At 38.0% G+C, this 17,166-nt stretch overlaps 1 protein-coding gene across 1 annotated transcript in view; it reads left to right on the top strand.

The window, feature by feature from the left end:
• Positions 1 to 17,166, top strand: part of LOC101155573 (rho GTPase-activating protein 7) — a 75,938-nt gene that overhangs the window by 12,798 nt on the left and 45,974 nt on the right. The window contains exon 5 of the mRNA XM_011475294.3: positions 8,336 to 8,369. Coding sequence (XP_011473596.2) covers positions 8,336 to 8,369 — 34 coding nt within the window. The remainder of the gene's footprint in view (positions 1 to 8,335; positions 8,370 to 17,166) is intronic.

The raw sequence follows: 17,166 nt of genomic DNA, 5'->3' as shown, positions 1-17,166 counted from the left end.
GAATTAATATTTAAATTGGTCTTCTTAATGACCCACTCAGATAATCTTATCTTTTTTAAAAGCGTTCCCAGTGGCCTTTAAATACTGTTTATGAAAAAAAAGAAAAAAGAAAAATCTGTGTCGTTTTCTGGGAATTTCTGCAGAGTGGCAGACATTTGTCTCAGAGTTCTGAGAGGGACCGTTGGCAAGGGACAACCCCGCCCGCCTCTCTTCACCTTCCCATTGCTGAGAGATCTCTGTTTACACGCTCATCTGCTAGCTTAGCCCTTCACACCCCCAACCTAACATCATCAGCGCAACAAAAATGGTGAGCAATATTGGAGCCATCCAGCCGTACAGTTCTGAGACAGACACCAGCTCAGAAGAGGGAAATGAAAACGTACATGGATCTAGTTGTCTACAGGTGAATGCATTGGAATGGAGTGGAGCAGAAAGCTTGTGAACTGTTCATTGTATTTTCTACGTAACAAATACACTCTTTTTCAAATGGCCTTTTTTCGTCTGCTCTTGATTCACACGATTTGATTAAAGAAATACTCTAACATGTAATTTTGAGCTTCATTTTCGTTGTATATGTCTTCCATCATCAACAAAATGCGCCAAAGTGTTAAAAGCAACAAAATTTTTAATTTGCCATTTAAGTTGTTATTGGGACGACATCAATGTCCCTGTAGCACCTACTGACACTCACAACGTGCCACACTATTGTCAAATGGTACAAAGCACACTCTCACACTATCCTGTCTTTTTATGTAACCACGATAAACATGGAGTATATGATGAGTGGTCGTCTACTTTTTATCTCTCACTCACTGTTTCAAATACAGTAAGTCATTGGGTTCATGTCAAACTTGGTTTAGCAGGGCACTACTTTTAGGCTTCAGCAGGTGGTTGTCATTATTGCATCCGATGGTGGGGTATGTTGAGGGGGGTAACATCTCGCGGATGTTGTGCCACAGCAGGTGCTTTTTTTTTCGTGCTGGAACAGCTATTCTTTAACCCGGGTGTTTTTCTTGGCAGGATTCCTTTACATGCTGGATATAGCAGGTGTATTTCACTGCTGTTTTGCATGCATTGTTGCTTTGTAACAGATGGGTCTTTTTTGTCATTTTAGTGAACACAAATTAACGACTCCAGAGTTCATTTAGTTTTATATCGAACTACATTTGTGATTAGGTTCAGATTTTTGGTTAATCTGATTTTGATGGTTTCATCCTACTTTTGAACAGATCAAAATAGCCATTTGAAGAAGGAAGTGACATGCAATCAGAGCACAACTATTTAACAAACCTTAACAACTTGAACTAACTAAACACTATTAATACGCAAGGTGCTTTCACACCTTGTGAGTTTCACTGGGTACTACCAAAAACTAGCACGTCTTGATTAAGTTTGGTTTTCTTTTACAATCAACTCTTAAAAGATAAACCAAGAAAATTGTGATCATTCTGCAGTCAGTTGGGTTTTAAGTGGTGTTTTTGATCATGTTTTAAAATTGTCCCTTTGTCAGTGACTCCAGTTTCGGGTTCATCATGATTCACAGCTGTCTTCATTTCAGTTAATTGCCATCAATTTTGCATCAAACAATTTCAATATACATATATGGTTTGAAGGGAACATTTTGTTACACAATGTGTAAAAAACATTTGTTATGAGACCCTATTTTTAGAGAAGTGCTCCGGATGTGCCCAGACATGGCAGCGGGTGGAGACTGCTGACTTCTGACCACCTTCCTTTGAATGTCACAATCGGAAGCAACAGATCATTCACTTTCAGCACCTACTGTTCTCACCAGCAGGGTACAAAAGACAGAATCCTGCACAGGACTTAAGAAGAACAAAGCGTGCGGATCCTGTTAAATTTAGCTCCATTTTTTACAAGTCAAGCACATGTTCACAGTGAAGGTGTTGCTTCTTACTTCTTTGTGCCTTTCATCTTTTGTCAACACTAACAGCCTTTAGTCGTGTTTTGATCTGTTTTTTGTCTCCTTGGTAACAGCCCTCCAAAGACAATTAAGAATTTGCTTTTTGGGACTAAATTCGGGGGGGGGGGGTTCTATTAAGATATTTTTATCTAGGTTCAATATATTTTTTATGCGTGACATGAGCAACTGAAATATATAGCTCTTTATCTGTCTGCGCTTTGGCAGACAATAGAAGTGCTGAGGCTTGCGTGCTAAGGTCACTAGCAGATCTCTGCTCTGTCCTTCCTCCATGTCCCGCTTTGGCAGCCTCACGGTCCCAAAACATCCTTCATGTACACCACACCTTCTCAGAGTTACAGCCAGATAAAAGCCCCAGGACTGTGTTACTTTCACTGGCTTCTGTTTATCTTTACTCGAGCTTCCCCATCCCCGTCCTTGCTTGGGTAGTCAACACAAAGCAAAAACAGGCGTAATTATGTTTGCCTACATTCCACCCACATATTTGACTTAGTCTGACAAACTCAGACAGTCAGCTATGACACTGACCACTATTCCATCTGACAAAAGCTGCTGGAAGGGGTTGGTCACGGCCATGCTGGTTGCTTTGTGTTGTGTCATTGCTCCCAAGGTCAGTCCTCTGCTGAGCACAGCTGTAACATGAACACAAACACAGACACCCCCAAAAATGACTAATGTTTGGAACAGGATGTGGAAAATGAACTTGTTTTCAACCCCAACAAGGAAACGTTGTTTTTTCTGTCAATTCAAGGCTGGGTCATTTTTACTTGTTAGCAGAGCGGATAATATTTAAAATCACATCAGAATCACAAGACAACACATAATAATATGATTTGATTTATCTATTTGTTCCTTTGTTCCTTGTATTCTGCCCCATCTCTTCCCTTCATTGTCTACACATGTCAGTCCAACTCAGTTTGCATTCTGAACATTTTGTTAAATCGTATTGAAGTTATGACTATTTAATTGCTTCACAAATGACAATTATGTTTTAGCATCTGTTTCCAAGTCAGATACCATGTACATTTTTGTTTTTATAGCCTGTGCTTATTCATAGTTCTTTTTTTGATGGCACGAAGCCTAACTTACATCACCTCTGACACCCATGACTTATATTTGTATTTAGTTACTTTTTAACCAAATAATACAGTTTCAACCACAATAAAATGATGCATTCGTGTCTTTTTGCTTATGAGCAGTTGCAGCGTTCAGACAAGATACTGGGTGAATCAATGCAGATACACATCTGTTACATGAAAAGACGACCTCCCATTGCAGTTGAAGCTGTTGGATGACGGTATGGCACATTGACTATAAATTTCAGGGATGACTGGGATATACAAGCATCTGGAAAACAGCCCTAGAGCTAGAGATAATCAAGTGCTATAAATCACAGCATCAACAAATTGAACGCCCTCTTATAACCACAGACATGCACATACATGAATTCACAGTAAATCACTGCGCAATGAAAGCGTCACATATTTAGGGCTGTGACTCAAAACATTAATTGGGACAATTTATATATGCATTGTTGTACTGGATAAAGAACAGAGGAAAGCCTTTTTGGTGGATGTGGCAGTTCCAGATGATGGCAAAAAACGCAGAAAGCTAAGATGCTGAACAGGACTCTCAAGCTCCCAGGCTTGCTAAGGGCATGAATAGATGCCCTGTGTCATGATTTGATTTTGTTGTCTTGTTTTTGGTCCTTGTTCTGTCTTGTTTCTGTTTCCTGTTTTATTTTGAAAGTCTCCTGTCTTGTCTGTTTTCTTGAGTTTTACTTCCTTTGGTCCCCATCAGCCCTGATCGTGTCCACCTGTGTCTTGTCTGCCCTGTCTGTATATAAGTCTGGTCTCTGCCTTCCTCCAGTGTTGGTCCATTAGTTATTCCTGTCCTGGTTGTCCTTGTCATGCCATGTTCCTCGGTTCTTGTTCCACGCCACAGTGAGTTTTGTTTAGTTTTGTCATCCTGCTCTGCAGCGCCTTTTGTTTGTTCATTAAACCCTCTAGACTCTGATCCTCATGCCTCCACCTCTGCGTCTGGGTCCAACCGGCTCTCGAGCCACCCTCCACCATGACACCCTGAAGACAATAACTCAATAACTAGAGAAAAATCCCATAAATTCATGCATTACTGAAGTTTTTTGCCCAAAATTGTAAGGTGTTAATTGTTCAAAACCAAAGGTTTGGCACAATTTTATTCCACCATAGTTTAAAACTGAGACCAAAGCTGCTTCAAGCTGCTAGTCTCTTCAACATGTCAGTAAACTCTGCATCTTGTACAGGACTTGCACCACCTCAGGTTTTGACAGAGGACAGTCTAATCCCTTTTGTTAGCCTGGTTTCTGCTTTCCCCCCAAAATGTCAGCAGCTAATCCACAGGCCAACATTGTTGTTGCAGTCGGGACCTTAAGCTTATCCCTATTAACTCTGGTCTTTTAGACACAAATTCAGACTTAGTGAGCAAAAACAGGTGACACGTTTTTGTTTTTTTTGTCTTGATGGTTGTATGGCAGTTCAATCATACCATTCTTGCAGTTGCACACCTCTGTAAGCAGGTCAAACGTTCTGTGCCTAAGAATGATAGGAGTTGGCTTCAAGAGTGACATCTTGACTGGTGTTAGAGTCAAAAAGTTAGCTGGCTGATTGATTTAATGCTTTGGGAGTTTAGCCTTAAAACCCTCTAGATACAACCACAAAACAAAAAGATGTGATTTGGCATTTTTGTGTGAGGAAAAACTACTTTTTGACTGGTGTGTGCATATTGTTGAGTTTTTATTGTGTAGGATTTCAATATTAACTCTACTCAATTTGAAAACACCCTCTTTTGCTTTCAGCATGTTGGGGTAGATCTGTCAGTCAAAAGTATAGACCAATTTAAACGTTGCACAATTTTTTTTAGCAATTGTTTTCTTTTCAAACTGTTGCTAAACCCAACATCTGGACACTAATATAGCTTTTTTTTTCTGCAGGAAATGTTCCAATGCATCATTACACTAAGTCGCTGCATCACTTTCTGTTGACACACTCCAAGAATGACATATGGAAACTATTAAAATGTGGGGGAAAGGAGAAACTATGAGGGTTTGGTCTCTGGGGAAGTTAAATCTTTGCGTAAGAAAAAATAGCTTTCCCACGTTTCCCTTACACGTGGACTTACACAATACAGAGGAACAAAATCGGACAAAAAAGGAAAGTGCTTATTTATAATGGTCAAGAAACAAAAAACTGAGCTTAAGATAACATCTCCATGGGTTTTGACTGGACAACAGGACTGTAGAGACATACTTTTTACCCCTCCTCCATAGTACAGGTAATACACAGAATGACTGGAATGAAGGCCTGCTTGATCGTGAGCCATCTGTACCAATTTAGCCATTTCTGCTAAGTGGTGGAGAAAAAAGGTTTGGGTTAGCCTAAGCCCCCTAATCCTTGGTCAGCGGAGACCATGGGTGGTCAGACATAACTCACTCTCACCATCTGCAGCTGCAGAACTGGAATGGGATTGAAACAAGCTTGGGGAATGGTTGTTCTTAAAGAATCTCATGACTTTCTTGATAAATTTTACTTACTCATTCAGAAAAGCAAAGGCGTATATATCCACAGACACAAGCTTCCAAAGGGATTTGGTCACTTCTGTATTTGATGTCAACATGCCTAAAAGAAAATTTCCTTCCCTTATTAATTGCAGGTGGACGTTGTTTCAAATTCTCATAGACCTACACACGTGTTAGACAAACACATCTGTACCCCCTTTTCTACCAAAACAACCCATTTCTATTAAATGTGTGGCAGTATATGAGGCAGCTGATACTATTCTGCAGGTCTCTGTGGACACCTGACACGGCCCAGACAGCTCCACAATGTGACAACCTGCACCACGGCATGCCAGAGGGGGTGCAGGCATGTGTTATTGTAATGCTAGAAAAACATTATCAATTACTGAAACCCCTTCACTCACAGTCTTGCAGTTTCTCACTCACATTTCTTAATAATGCAGTTGCTGTTATGAGAGGAAACATAACCCTGTTGATGGGGGATTTACCCTGTGTGAACATGACTCTATGGGTGACCGACAGGAACTCATGGCGCAGTATTTACATAATGGCAAAGGTGCATGCTTGTCAACAAAATGCCTATAGTGGTAAGAACAGAAGCTCGTAGATCTGCTGTTAAAGAAGTATGGAGGGTCACATTTCTCAGTTGGTTTTCTGGGTCAAACTTCAAATTGTTGTTTTTGGCTAAATATTTTGCACTTCCCAAAACACCTGATTTCAAAATTACATTCAGCCAAAAGTGTATTTTTGCAGTTGGTAAAAAGCGTGTTGTGTACCTAATTGACAAACAATACTGAAGCACCAAATTGCAGTCAATGACCAATTGAGAACTTATAAAAAAATGATAAAAAGTTTTCATTTTTATTTTGTAGAGTTAGTTAAGATTAAAAACTTAAAAACAGCATCCAGTTTTGTTCCTTGGTTATTCCACTGTCAGATGTCCATCAAATCTACATTGTCATATGTAGTTACTCTCATGTACAGTACTTCTATTAATGTGGACAAACTGACACAAGAATAATCTGTATTGTGACTAATTGAGTAAAAGAAAGAGTGCTTGTAGACACTTTTCACCTCTTGCAAACCAGGGCGTTAAAGAATAAATCCATGTATTAACATTTGTGATTAACCAGCCAATATTTTGGAAAAGACATGCATGAGCTGCCATTGTCTTGCTATCATCAGCAGATAATGTTATCCATATCTTTGCTCCTTTGTCTCAAATATAAGGAGCTGTGTTGATAGTTGAATATCTAGATTCCAATGGGCATTCTTTTTTCATCTGCTTATCATGTTTGATTGTGACATGCACAGGCTGTATTGTCTGGTTGGGAGAGTAAAAGATAAGAGAACATTTTCCCTCCTATCATTCATATGATCAATATCTTTCCAGACTGGCATTTGGCTGGACTTTGCTCCAGTCTCTAGTCAGATAAAAATAACTCAAAAGACGTGCACACTGATGGAAGATGGACAAAAGCGGGAATGCTTCAAGAAAGAAAAACGGGAGACTGAAATTAATTTCTACTAGGAGAGTATGGATTAGAAACAGGTCAGGGTGTGGAGATCAGCCAAAGACCCTGAGGTCAAATGTCAGTAACAAGAAAGATCTTTGCATTCCATCTGGGTGCTGCCCTTCATACAAACACACACGCACCACAAACACACGCTCAAACTTCATTTCACAGACTTTGCCAGTGCACAGCATTCATTTCTAACAATTCCAAAGAAGAGTCAAACTTTTCTGTTCAAAGAATGATGAATAATAATTGACTTTGTTAAAAAAGCATGAGGTTTTAACCAACGGTTATTGCACAGTTAAAGCAATAATTTTTGAAATGTTTGTTTGATTTTTTTATGTGATTTCAATTCAGTTTTATTTATCACAGGCTTCACACTGGTAACTACACAAATACATAAAATCAGTCATAAAAAACAATAGCTTATGACTAATCTAAACTAAACTAAACTAAACTAAACTAAACTAAACTAAACTAAACTAAACAGACTAAACTAAACTGGGTATCCCTGCCCCTAGACCTGGTGTTTGATGCTTGTTTTTGAAAAGCAATTTCGATAAAAGCATCTCCTCGCGACAACCGCATTTAAACCAGGGGCGGGGCTAATGGAGGGACTGGCCCCTCATTAGTCAACATTAGTATAATTATTAACAAAGATTTAGAAATCATCAAAACAATCTTCTTTCTGCATTGCACAAGCTAAAAGATGCATTAAACAACACTGTTTGAAATACGTAGTTGTGATCCTTTCATTTGGCCTTCCACTGTGCTGTACTCATTTGCAACCCTTCCAAAGTCTTCCGCCCCCTCATAAAAAATGTTCTAGCACAACCACTGCTGCATGTAAACACCATAAAAGTTTGTCCCTTTTGGAAAATTAAGCACATCTTGATTGTTTGAATGCATTTTTTGTTTCACTTTATGTTGCTTTAACAGATGGAGTACAACTTAATGGCAGCAGTAATCTAAAAAAAAGTACATTATACCAAATTGAATTAGCCAGTTTTTGTGGAAATCAATATGGTTTACTGTAGTAACACTCAACTACAGTTGTAATAATCCATTTGAACCCATCTACTGCCACTTTCAAATTGAATGGACATTATTCCTTTGTGTGGAGCCAATTCTAATTGTTTCATTAGATGATGTCTTTAATTTGGAACAAGTGAAACCAAATCAGAAAATTAAAGAACTGTGTTTACTTTAGGTCACCTGTAAATAAGCAAAACAATTCATTATATCTTGAATTAAATGCATGACTAATGACATTGTAAATGGCATGAATATAAAACATAACATTTTCCTTTTTTTTTTCAGAGTGCCTTGGTTTTTCCTGAAAAAGAAAAAGGCGGTAAGTTTTAGCTGGTCTCCACAGTTGGTTCACAGTCTGTAGCTCTCCTTCAGAATGAACATGTGATAACATCAGGCTTCTCCATTTCTCACACGTCACATTTTTCTTCTAAAGACAGTGGCTCAGAGATAGAGTTGAAGTTAAAGGTCTGTAGCTAACCTGGCTTTGCTTGGTGTTGTGTGAGGAGATTCAGAGGCTATTGCTGATTGATAACCTTGTCTGGGCTCACAACGGGAGGCCAAAGAGGACTCCAAGCAGAGAGAGACAGTGGTAGAGGAAAGCAGACGCCGAGTCTTGTATGAGACACTGGGTGCAATCTGAGATAAGATCACAGTCATCTTTTAAACCATCAAGCCTTTTGCATTTTCAAGATAAAAGCCAGACTGGACGTCGAGTCTAAGTAAAACAGATTGTCTGAATCATTCCCTTGTTTACCTTTTGCCCTCGTGCCTATAAAATATCCTTTATATACATATCTATGTTTATATATTTTGCTCTTTCATCTCCAGATTTACTGCATGCAAAATGACTTTCTACTGTCTTTTAGCAAATTTTAGTGCTGTAAAAGAGGTACACGTTATGGATTTGTAAATATTTAGTGGGTGGAATACTGGTTAAATTACTTGGGATTATATTTGTTTACTGGTACCACTAGATCTCTGCAAAAAACATAGATCAGACTGACAAAAGTTCTTAATCTGTGCAATGATTTGCACAGATTTAAAGCAAAAATATCAATCTATTGTGACTTCCATTTATTCTTGGATGTCATCATATTTCAGCAGTTAAAGTCCACCTGGAACAGCTTGCGAAAGGAAGAAAATGTGTAAACGTGTGAGCTCAAAAAGAAAAAAAAAGGCTCAGGCCAGAAGGTTTTCAAGTTCACAGTAAAACCTGAATCTTAAGAAAGGGAAAGACCCTTGTTTCCTTCCAACATTTTTTCTGTCTTGCAAGAAAAATAATCTTGTCAAGAAAGTTTTTAAATGGAAAAATAATTTTAGTTTGAGAAAACATGTTTAGTGACTACAATATTTTTCTTGAAATAAGAATTCTTGGTAAGAATATTGGCAGATTTTTAGCTTGTTTAAAAAAATCTACCAATCGAGTGAAGATTTTTGACTCATCTGTTTTTTTTTTTAACAACTTAGCATAAAAGAAAGAAACTAGGAAAGAATTAATACTACAATTACAGAGGAAATTGAAATGAACTCTTGGGGCAGGTTTCTGTATTCCAGGTATTTGTATAAGTATTGCATACTAAAGCATGGAAGAAAATTGCATTCAGTTAAAGAAAAAGGGGTTGTTCTTCGTTTTAATTTTGTATGTATTTTGGTTCTAATGATTTCATAAACTATAAAAGCAAAGCACTGAACAGGGATGAGCACTAACCTTATCTGCTCATGAAAACTATGACATGTGCTGCAATTAAAAGTTGAAAAGCCACAAAGTGTTCGTGTCATAGACATCTGTTTTAGGTGCTCGTTACGATATTACCAGTCTTTTTTGTTCTTCCTACTTACTTTATCCACAAACATTACAGAGCTAAACATGGAAATATTGACCGTATGAACTGTTTATCTTTTTTTGTTTCTGTCAATCCTGATGACAACTTTGGGCACAAAGCGATGAAGTCCATTGGTGAACAGAACTCTCATGCTGTGGTGAACTTTAGTGGCACACAGTCTGTTTTGCAAAAATTGGCTTTTCAACTTTTAATTGCAAGTCATCTTATAGATTTCTAGAGGATAAGTGCCCTGCCTGTTTGTAGTTTTTTGGATTTATAATCCTTAGAAAAAAATTAGAACAAAAATCATGGAAAAAAATTAAACAAAGATCACCTTTTTTTTTTTACTGAATGCAATCCACTTCCACACTGAAGAGATTCTTGGGACTATATATCTTTCTAAACCGCTTGTCACTTCATTGTGTTTTGCTTACTGAATTATGCATTGGACTGATCAGAAAAACAAACTTAACATGCTGCAACTCTGTGCCATTCTGTCTGCATTTGTCCATCGGTAAGCAAAGTATAAATGGCCGTTCAGGCAGCAGGGGAGTGTTGTTCATTAAATACCTCCTGTGTTTTCAGTCCACTGGTAAACAGTACAAGCACGATAGTCTGACAAAAGGATGAGGCTTTCATTTTACCCATGTCTCAAAGCCTGACAGACCTTTGGAGATGCTCCTCCCCTATAATTACTGCTTTTGTATAACTACTTTTCACGAGGGAAGCGTGGAAGTTTTGTATACGCACCCAAGCATCTCTGTTTTAGGTGGTCGTCGACAGCTGCCATAGACTGCCATAAACAATAGAAGAATCGAGGTGTGACGTCACCCATAGAAAATGCCCTACCTCTGGCTCTCACGAAATCAGGTCAAATTCCTCACCATTGCTTCCTAATATGGGTCCTGTTGAAACCAGTTGACAGTCAGTCATTGTATCTATGGCAACTGTCGCCGAACAGGAGTGAGCTTATTATGAGTCCCCTCCTATGCTTCTACCTCTTGAACGGTACTTTTTTATTGACTATGAAATTGCGCTAATTGGATTTGCGATAACAATTTCACCTACTGGAAACTATTCAAGTTTGAAAAAAACTCAAATTTATAAAAAAAAAAAAAAAAAAAAGTTATGCTTGGAGTCTGTGGTCTTTGAGGCGTGATGTAACGGACATATTTTGCAAAACTGCAATGGAAGTACTTATTGAATGAGTAAAATTGAATGAGTCCCGTGACCAACAGTCCTGCAAAGGTACACAGTTTGCATCAATTTTCTTAACCTGCTGGGGCCGCAGAGTTTTCTGACCCCGTCCCGGATAGTGTTGGGCAAAAGAGGGATACAGCCTGGACAGGTCGCCAACCTGTGGTCGGCATAGCAGGTTGCCATGCCCGGCGGCGGAGCACGTTTACCTGCTATGATGGCACCCGGGTGGCTGGCTGGCCATAGACAGCGCAAGCCAGCCAGAACAATTATTAAAAAAAAGATCCTCTAGTTTGATAACAACTATCTATTTCTCAATAAAAGTTTATGGGGTTTTGGCTTCTTGAAATCAGTGGTAACCCAAGAGGGGAGGGGTTGAGCTGTCAATTGTTTTTAAAGTCTATGAAAGCTGCTCTATAAAAAATATTCTTTGGCTTTAGTTTTTTCCTCAATATGAATTATTTGAGTTTTCTAACAATGCCAACTCAAAGCAGTTTGTGCATTCCTGGTCATTTTCTCTAATTTCCCTCAATTTGGAACAAGTTATGTAACCATTTTCTCTGCATTTTGGTAGGCAGGGGTACAATGGGAGTTTTGGGGGAACACAAAGCGTTGTGTTCATTGTTCCACTTCAAATCCCTCTGTGTATCTCCACTATTGATGCCAGTGGGAATGACACATTTATGACATCACATGTTCTGCCCCAAGGGTTCCTGCATGTTCTGCTCATTCATGGGTCGTTTCACTATCATGGTTACAAATGACAACAATGAAAGACGTGTGCAGCTATAATATTATAGGGAAAAACTCAAAGACCTTAAAGATTTTCACAAATTAACGTTTTTTATCTGTTTGTTGATTGAGTTATTTGAAGCAATAAAAACGAAAGACAAAAGCAAATAAAAATACATAGAAACATCTCATAAAAAAGCATATTTGAACCTATAAATGCAGTTTACAAGCAAGACTCATTAAACCCATTAAACATACTGATTGTCAAATAGAGTTTGATGAAACATTTCAAGAATTGTTTGGCTATAAGATGATTTTACTTCTCAGCCCCTGCTGGAGTTGTTAGAGAAGGATAATTATGATTTCCTCTCAACCAGTTTGGTTTAGTAAAATTAATTAATGTCTACAGCATCAACTCACAACAAAAGTTTTATTATCAAGCAAAAAAAGATAAGAGAGATCAAGCATGGAGGATTTATGATTGCTTTTATAATAAAACATAATGCACAGTAAATAGCCTAAGAAAACATTTGTTGTAATTTGTTGGATGGTAAATCTTTCTCACACTAGTTACAAAAAAATGAAATAAATCCAATAGGAAAAAATGGCAAATTATAAGAAGTAGAAGTGAGTGGTTGCAGAATTGTGAACATTTACCAGGATAAGCTTTTGCTCAGCTGAGCTTAGTGGCCTTCTACTGGGCAATGATTTGTATTCCCGTCTGCTTATCTCCAGAGACAGCTTGTTTGGTTCTGTGGCCTAACATCCTCTTATCCAGGAAGTTGACAGGTTTACCTCGTGTCAGTGAAAGCACAATAAGGAAAAATGAAGAAACAACTGAACACAGTGAAGTTTGGGGTTTGCACGTTTCCATAGGCTCTCCTTTGTAGTTGTTGAAAAGTCTCCTTTTTCCGTCATATTTAAGTTGTCTTTATTAAACAGTTACAAAGTGAATGCATTATTCACTAACATTTACCAAATTAATTCTAAGGTTTTGTTTCTTTTATTTTTCTATGGTGGGAGCTTCTGATCCGACAATGGAAAAATATTTCAATAACTTCCAGTGTGACAAGGGGAAAGTTGTTGATTGTTAACAGCAGAAGTGAGGAAAATGCTAACTTATAGTTGACAATGACCATAGGGAAACATAACCAACTCCTTTAAGCATCACTCCAATCATCCTTTGATCCACTGTAAAAGCGTCCCCAGTGGTCATTTTGTCAGGTAGGGAGGGCTGGTGAGCATGAAGGACCCAAAATGCAGAGACGAGAGGCACACGGTTCTAGGGCAAGGGGTTTATTCACTTAACAAAAAGCGCTGCAGAGCGGGGAGACAAAACTAAACTTACTGTGAGTTAAACAGAAAAACAGGGCTGAAGACAGTCAGGGAAGAGACAGTTTGGACCAGCACAAGAGGAAGGCAGAGACAAGACTCAAATACAAAACAGGACTGACAAGACACAGGTGAACATGATCAGGAGAGATTGGGACCAGAGAAGTAAAACTCAAAAGCATGACAAAACAAGAAGCCTTTTCAAAATAAGACAAGAAACAGAACTCAAACATGACAGAAACAAAAGGAAGCAAAAACTAAGGCAAAGACACCCAAACCATGACACTTTTTATGATGATCATGCCGTTTTTAGCCAAAATATAAATAAAAACTGTCATTTTCTAGTACATAGTTTCTGCAGGCCTGCACTAGTTCATAAGAAATTAGCCTCTGAGTTGTGAGACTGCTGGAACGGAGTAATCCTATCCTTATTTCCCATCATCCCTTTGTTTACACTCTCTCCAGCTATCTTACAGCCCCTCCCCACCCCAAAACAACATTACCGGTGGAATCAAAATGGCAAACAAAATTGGAGTTATCCAGCCGTGAAGTCTTGAGCCAGATTAGACGAGGAAAAACAAAGACGTCTGCAAATGGATGCATCAGGCCTATGTGGGCGTCGATTGTAGTTTGTACAAAACAACTACAAGCTGTTTCAAACAACATTTTTTTTGCCTGCTCCTGATTCACAATTTGAATGGTGAAATACTCAGAAATGTAATTTTATTCTTACTTTTCTGTATATATGCCCGCCATTATCATGCCACAAGAACATGTTAAAAACACCAAAAGCCCATTTTAACCAGAGTGGGTCTTTCAGTAAAAACTGCCTTGTAAGAAAAATGTATTTTAAGACAACACACAGGAATGCATTCAAAAATAAAGATGCACCAGGGGAATCAGCCAATCAGAGAGCAGGATAGACCGAATGTCAAACTGAGAATACAGAACTTGCACTAGAGATTACTATGAAACCCTAAAACAATGAGTAATTAAACTAAAAACGAATACACCATCACAGAAATATTTTACCGACAAGGTGATCTTAGTAACATAAATCAAGCCCACAGTCAAGGCAGTTAGGATGAATGGGACAACACTGTTTTTTATTGTGTTTTTCAGTAAAGCATCATCTCTGAAAGTGGCAATGTTAGTTTGCTTCCATAGGGTCAGGGTTTCTTTTTCTGCAGCTTTCTATCTTTAGGCTCCTTTACATTTATTTTCTGTTAATGTGAATGAATGGATGGAAGTCTTGATTGTTTTAAATGATTTTGTTCTGTCCAAGAAAAAGTACATGTCACTTCTTGTTCTGAGTATTTTTGTGTGTCCGGTTTCAGGCTATATTTGAACTCCTCAGAGATCTTTTCAGCACATGGCAATAAAAAAGTAGTAGACTTTTGAGAATTGAGATGTCAAAAATTCCTAACTCCAAATACCTTTTTTTCCCAAATTGTATTTGATCTTTGATGTATTGCCCTGTGTCTTGCTAGTCTAAATATAAAGTAGTCAGAATACAGAACACAATGATGGGCGTTCGACCAAAAGCGGGATTAAAGCTTGACCTTTTACCTGAACTCTAAGGCTTACTTGCCTTTGGGTGTAGGTGCAGGAAAGGAAAACGGATGAAAATAACATCCTCAGTGGGCTCTTGTTAGGGAGGGACTCCCTGATGTTAGGAATATCAATGCTGAACATTTATTTTATTCACCACAAAAACATTGTAAAGGACAAGTTTTTTATCAGCCTTAAAGGATAAAAGCGTTGGACTGTGATCATTACAAGCTCAAAGTTGGATCATCTCATCCACCATTCCCTGTTTTGCAGCCATGACAACTTCCAGCCTTTTTAAAGCCCCAAATCATCTTTTGATATATTGTAAAAGTGTTCCGAGTGGACTTTTAATTATGATTATGCTGTTTAAAGGCAAAACCCCAAAAATCGTTTTTGTTTTCTAGGACATGGTTCCTGCAAAAAAGTGGTAGTTCATCAGAAATGTATCTCTGAGTCTTGGGCAAGACTGTTGCCGTGGTTCAACCCCCGCACCCCCTTCCCGTTTCCCAACATGGCTATGTTAAAGCCACTCACACTCCCAACCTAACATTACTGGTTAGATATATCAACCTAGTCGTCTGCAAGTAGATGCATCAGAATGGAGCCAAGCAGGGAGCTTGTGGCCCCGCCATCACAGGTACAACCTTTTGCCAACGAATTAAATAAAGGAATACTCAGAAATGCATTTTTTAAGCATATTTTTCTTAATGTCCTCCATTATGTGAGAAATGCCACAAAAACATGTTAAAAACATTACAAACACAATTCCCTTTCTTTAAAGAATTTCAGAAAACTTTTGGAGTGCCTCTGTGGGAATTGGTATATTAATCTCATTGACAGTAAAATAAGAACTGGACTAAACAACCCCTTTCCCTTCGCGTTCCAAATGGGAAGTACTCGCTGGTCCCAAAAATCTAAAATCCCTTTAGACTTTTATTGAGAAATAAACAGCTATTACTTTCATTGTGTTTGTCAGAAAAAACATTTTTGCTATTAACATATTCTTGATAATCAAAGTTTTTTTTCCGCATTTTTGCTGTAACACAAGTTTTTCTAATAAGATGCCTCAATAAAAGTATCGTCAAACATTCAAAGCGTTTTACACAGAGTTGTGCATAATTCTTCAGCTTCATCGATTTGTTGCTATTATTCCTAAATGGTTTTTTTTCCAAGCACAGTAGTTGAAATAATCTGTGGAATGTCTTAAAGGAATAAGACATAAAAACAAAAATAGCATTACAGTGCAGTACAACTTAGATGTTGCTATAGATGTTACAAATCTATAGCAAAACAAGTATGAATTTGTATTCACAGATTGGGTAAAGTGGATGAATAATTTGTTGATGTGTATATAATGGAAGTGTGACATGTTTTGTGAAAAATTACCATTCTTTAAGCAACAGTGGAACCCTATAGCGGCCTTCTCTTCACATATCTTGTAACTATGTCTCTGGGCTCTACAGACTACAGACCAAGTTTACATTGTTCAAATTGAACATATTTTGAAACAGGTTTCCAGTCATTCAGAGATTATCACAGTGAAATCAATTATTCACACTAAATTACTTGCTTTTGTCATTTATGAGCAACTCTTACTTTCCTGCCTATTTTTTCCCCCTTTTAAAGGGGATTTCCTCGTTGACAGATTTAATTCAGTTGCTTTTGCAGTGAGCCAAGTCAATAATGCTCTGGATCTAATATTCCTCTTAATTATTTTCTTTGGTCAGTTCACAACCATGATACAAGTGGCTAAAATGGTGCAATACCAGATTCTTGCCTGTCCCATCCATCGGCTCTGGACTCACCCCTGGCAATGACGACCCCCACCTGTTAATGAGCATTGGTCTTTTTTTATACTTGTTTCAATTTTACTGTGAAAGTTTAGGCTTTGCAAAACCAACACAAATTCCTTGACAAAAACCCTTTCTTTAGGTTTCCATGTCTTCAGCTGACCTACTTTGAACAGGAAACCACAGTATGAGGGTGGATTTATTATGGAGCTGTTAGTTCATATGGGAACCCAGCAGACTAGTTGCTTTAGCTTTTAGAGGAAAACATTTTCTCATTTTTTACTAGATTCCTTTATTTTACAGGAAAAAAAAGAATGATAGCATCCAAAAACAGCCTAGCTTGGATGCCTGCACCTTTAACAATTTCTCAATATATCCCTTTTATGTTTACTAATGACTGGTGTATCAATTTAAGGCTACATGACAGCTGTGTGCAATTTATTTGATTTAGTCACAAGCTTTCTGGCCCTTTCTGTTTCGATCACACCCCATCAATAGAAAGTGACTTCCTGAAGGGGCAATGATTAAATTACATTTTTGCTCACGAGCGTTATTGATTTTTAGATTTTTAAATCTTTATCAACATTTATACCATGGTCCGAGTAAATACTCAATTCTGATTGGCTGCTGGGTGTGCTTTAAAAGCTTAAATGTTCTATATCACTGCGCTGGCTTCTTTAAAACAAACTTT

Source organism: Oryzias latipes, chromosome 1, assembly GCF_002234675.1.
Source record: "Oryzias latipes chromosome 1, ASM223467v1".
Taxonomy (NCBI): domain Eukaryota; kingdom Metazoa; phylum Chordata; class Actinopteri; order Beloniformes; family Adrianichthyidae; genus Oryzias; species Oryzias latipes.
Note: the sequence above shows the minus strand (reverse complement) of the source record. Positions and strands in the feature narration are given on the sequence as shown.